Source organism: Acanthisitta chloris, unplaced genomic scaffold (assembly GCF_000695815.1).
Source record: "Acanthisitta chloris isolate BGI_N310 unplaced genomic scaffold, ASM69581v1 scaffold1055, whole genome shotgun sequence".
In the NCBI taxonomy this organism is placed as follows: domain Eukaryota; kingdom Metazoa; phylum Chordata; class Aves; order Passeriformes; family Acanthisittidae; genus Acanthisitta; species Acanthisitta chloris.
This window is the reverse complement of record NW_008672958.1, coordinates 54,185-57,730: the sequence shown is the minus strand read 5'-3', so window position 1 is coordinate 57,730 and position 3,546 is coordinate 54,185. Positions and strand designations below refer to the sequence as shown.

Genomic DNA, 3,546 nt, shown 5'->3' with positions numbered 1-3,546 from the left:
TCCCTTCCCTTCCCTTCCCTTCCCTCGGCATTACAGAGAGTTATGGTTCTGTAGGAAGTACTGGGAAAACCATAGGCTTTTCAGGAGTGTAGAAGGGAATCCAAGACCACTAGTTTGGCTCCTCATCCTCCTACAGTGCAGCCACACAGCTCCAGACAAGCATTTCAGCTTCCTAGGATACAGATTCCCCCCTTGTTTGATGAGGATCCTGGAGATCATAATGTAGAGGCTTAACTAAAGTTTGCTAAGCATTGGGAAATATCACAGAAAAGGTTCCACTCCTCAGCAAATTGTTACTAGCAAAATGATATTATACAGAAGTTATTTTAAAACAAATAACAGATTCATTAACTGCTGATGGCAGTGGTAGGCACTAAATATTTTATTTTTAAATACAAGGAAATGACCTTGACTTGCCACCCACCAGAGTAATTTTCAGATTGAATTATTTTACTACTGAATAATTAACAGTGTCCCTGATTTGCTGAACATTCAGGTAACACAAGCTGTCAGGTTTAACTAGACTCCAAGGACCAAGCATGGGCTTTGCACTGGGCTGGCTGATACCTTCAGAGAGCTTCCAAACATGGGTTATTTGAAGCCTTTTTGATGTTTCTTTTGCTGGGAAGACTTTTGATTCTCCTTCCTACACTCTGATTTCACAGAGCAGCAGGTTGGGAGATGGAGAAAAGTGCCTCAGTTTCCCTCACTCCTTTCCAGGGCACTGGTGGCCATGCAGAGCACAGGGATATCTTCATCAAGCCAGAAACTTTGCACACAGGAAATCTGGAGGATTTCCTTCTAGCTGGTGCTCCCCAGACCTCAGAGAAGTCCAAGCAGTGGCCTGAGGTCCAGAGCTTGCCCTGAGAACTTTATCCTGGAAGTGATGGAGAAGCTGTCAACCTCCCTCATCTGTGGCCAGAATATTATTCCCCCCAGCAGTGAGAAGCTGGAAAAAGCAACTGCAGTGAGGGATGACCCTACCACATCACCAACCTCCATGTGGCAGCAACACATTCTCTGCTGAGGTGTGAGTACTGCTGGAGCACAGTCCTTGCTGTCACTGCAGGAGAAAACCAGGGAGTTGGGTTTTTGCTTTGGACTCAACTTCAAACCCAGATCCTGTTGAATGTTTAATGAGATTGGTGTTCCTGAACCTGAGGAGCAAAGTTGGTGAAATGTTGATCACTCCCATGGAGGTGTATTTGACACCCATGGGACATCTCTACCTTTGAGGCTACCAGGTTAAGCCATTGGCCAGCAGTGGCTCCATAAGCTGCTTGGATTTCCATTGACCCCAATGGGCTCCCAGGTACCCAACTCACACAAAGACACCTGCAACCAGTGTCCAAATTAGTGCTGTGCCCAGGAGGTGACCCTGCTGTACCACCACCTTCACCACTGTCTCCTAAAGACCTGAGCTGACCTCCAGACTAGAGTTTGGGTGCTGAGACTTTCCCTGGCCTCTCTGCACATGCACACACTTGGGGCTGCACAGTCCCCAAGCCCTAGATCCCCAGAGGGCCCAAGGAGGCCACCAAGCTGATTAGAGGGATGGAGCACCTCTCCTATGAGGAAAGGCTGAAAGAATTGGGATTGTTCAGCTGGAAAAGAGAAGGCTTTGGGGTGAACTAATTGCAGCCTTCCAGTGCCTGAAGGGAGCAGAAAGAAGAGAGAGAGACTACAAGGACCTGGAGTGACAGGAAAATGAGAAATAACTTCATACTGCCAGAGGGCAGGATTAGGTGGCATATTGGGAAGGAATTGTTCCCTGTGAGGGTGATGAGGCACTGGCACAGGTTGTCTAGGGAAGCTATGGCTTCTCCTGGAAGTGCTCAAGACCAGGTCGGATGGGGCTTGGAGCAACCTGGTCTAGTGGAAAGTGTCCCTGCCCGTGACAGGGGGTCGGAACTAGATGATCTTCAAGGTCCCTTCCAACTGAAACCATTCTATGATTCTGTGATCAGCCATGCCTCTCACCCCATGCTGCCTCCTCTCTCTTGCAGGTGGCCGGGGAGGAGAGGCTCCTGCGTGGCTCCACTCGTCTGTCCTCAGGGACCTCCAGCCCAGCAGCTCCATCCCCCTGGGCAGCCTCTCTGCTGCAGATGTGGCTTCTCCTCACTCTTTCTGTGCTGAGCCTCTCCGCCATGTGAAGCAGGACAGGCGTATGCCAGACAGAGACTCTCTTTGTGTTGGTTTCTTTACAAAACAACCAGACCAGTAACTTTTCTGGGAGGAGGGCAGGGAAGAGGGAGGAGATTGGAAGGAGAGGTGAGCATGTGGTCATCCCTTCCTCCTCCTCAGCCTTCTGCCAATTTATTTGATTTTATACAATCAACATCATCAACAACCAGCTCATTCTTGGTCCTGGCCACCTTTCTACCCCACAGCTTGGTTGTTGTCTCTCCAGCTCTCTGTGGAATGAGTCAGATTCACGGACAATTCTCTTGGAAAAGAAGGGGAGAGATGAGTCAAGAAATGAGAGTTGCAAAGGAAATGCTTTCGCCTGCCCCAGCCAAAGGGGAAAGACTTTGGATGGATGGATGAGCTGTCAGGAGGTTTCCTGAAGCCTGGACTCATGCTGGGGTTTCTTGACAGGATGTGTCAAGTGATGTGGAGTTCAGACAGTCTCCAGGATTGCTCAGGACCTGAAGGACAACTCAGCTGGTTCATTCAGACTGAAGAAAACAGAGCACTGGTGAGAAGATGTTTGGTTTTGTTCACTGGAGCAAGTACCCACATTATGAACCGGCTGGTAGGGATTACCCACCCTCCTAAAACCATGTCCAGCGTGCAACCAGCATGTATCTCCCAGCTGTCACCTACCTTTGGGCCCTCCTTTTTAGGGAAACGTGTCATGTATTGATGGTGTTCAGGGAGAAACACGTGTGTTGTATTTTGTTTAGGGCTGGTTTTTGGTGTCCCAACCCAAGCATCTCTATCCACTGGTCCTGTAAAGTGTTTGGGGTAGGTATTTTTTTGTCACATTCAACCAACCAGAGGTCAATGTTGTCCCACTCCAAGATAACCTTTGTCTGGGATGAAGTATGAGCCCACAGGGAGGATTTGATGCGAGCCCAACCCATCCTACTCTCACGTGCTACCTGTGCATTCACTGGTCTCACAGAGAGGCCAAGGGTCTTCACCCAGGGGATTTAATTGTTTTTCCTAGGAAGAGATAGGCTAGGTGAGGTTTGCTAGATACCACCCTGAGGACATCAATATCTAGCCAATTTGTGGAAAGGCCAAGTCATGAATCATGTCATGGGTAGGGAGTGGATTGCTATGATTTCCCCTCCTTGAACAACTGACAGAGGCAACCACTTGTGTCCAGGTCAGCATCTGAAGGTTATTGCTTCCTGCCAGGTCCTATTTATTCAGCCAAGAGGTCATTTAAGCAAAAGCTGGTAGAGTCACCATTTCTACTGAGCTGCATCCAGAGCCCAGCTGGAGGAAGATGAGGACAAATATCTCTCTGGTGTCTTGGGACACAGGGAGGCAGATGTGTGACCTTGGGCTTCCTGAGCATTCAAGGGTCTCTTCCCT

At 49.0% G+C, this 3,546-nt stretch overlaps 1 protein-coding gene across 1 annotated transcript in view; it reads left to right on the top strand.

The window, feature by feature from the left end:
- The window catches only part of LOC103802249 (GDNF family receptor alpha-4), a 15,590-nt gene extending 13,437 nt beyond the window's left edge, over nucleotides 1-2,153 (top strand). The window contains exon 7 of the mRNA XM_009074703.1: nucleotides 2,007-2,153. Coding sequence (XP_009072951.1) covers nucleotides 2,007-2,153 — 147 coding nt within the window. The remainder of the gene's footprint in view (nucleotides 1-2,006) is intronic.
- Nucleotides 2,154-3,546: the final 1,393 nt, after the last annotated feature.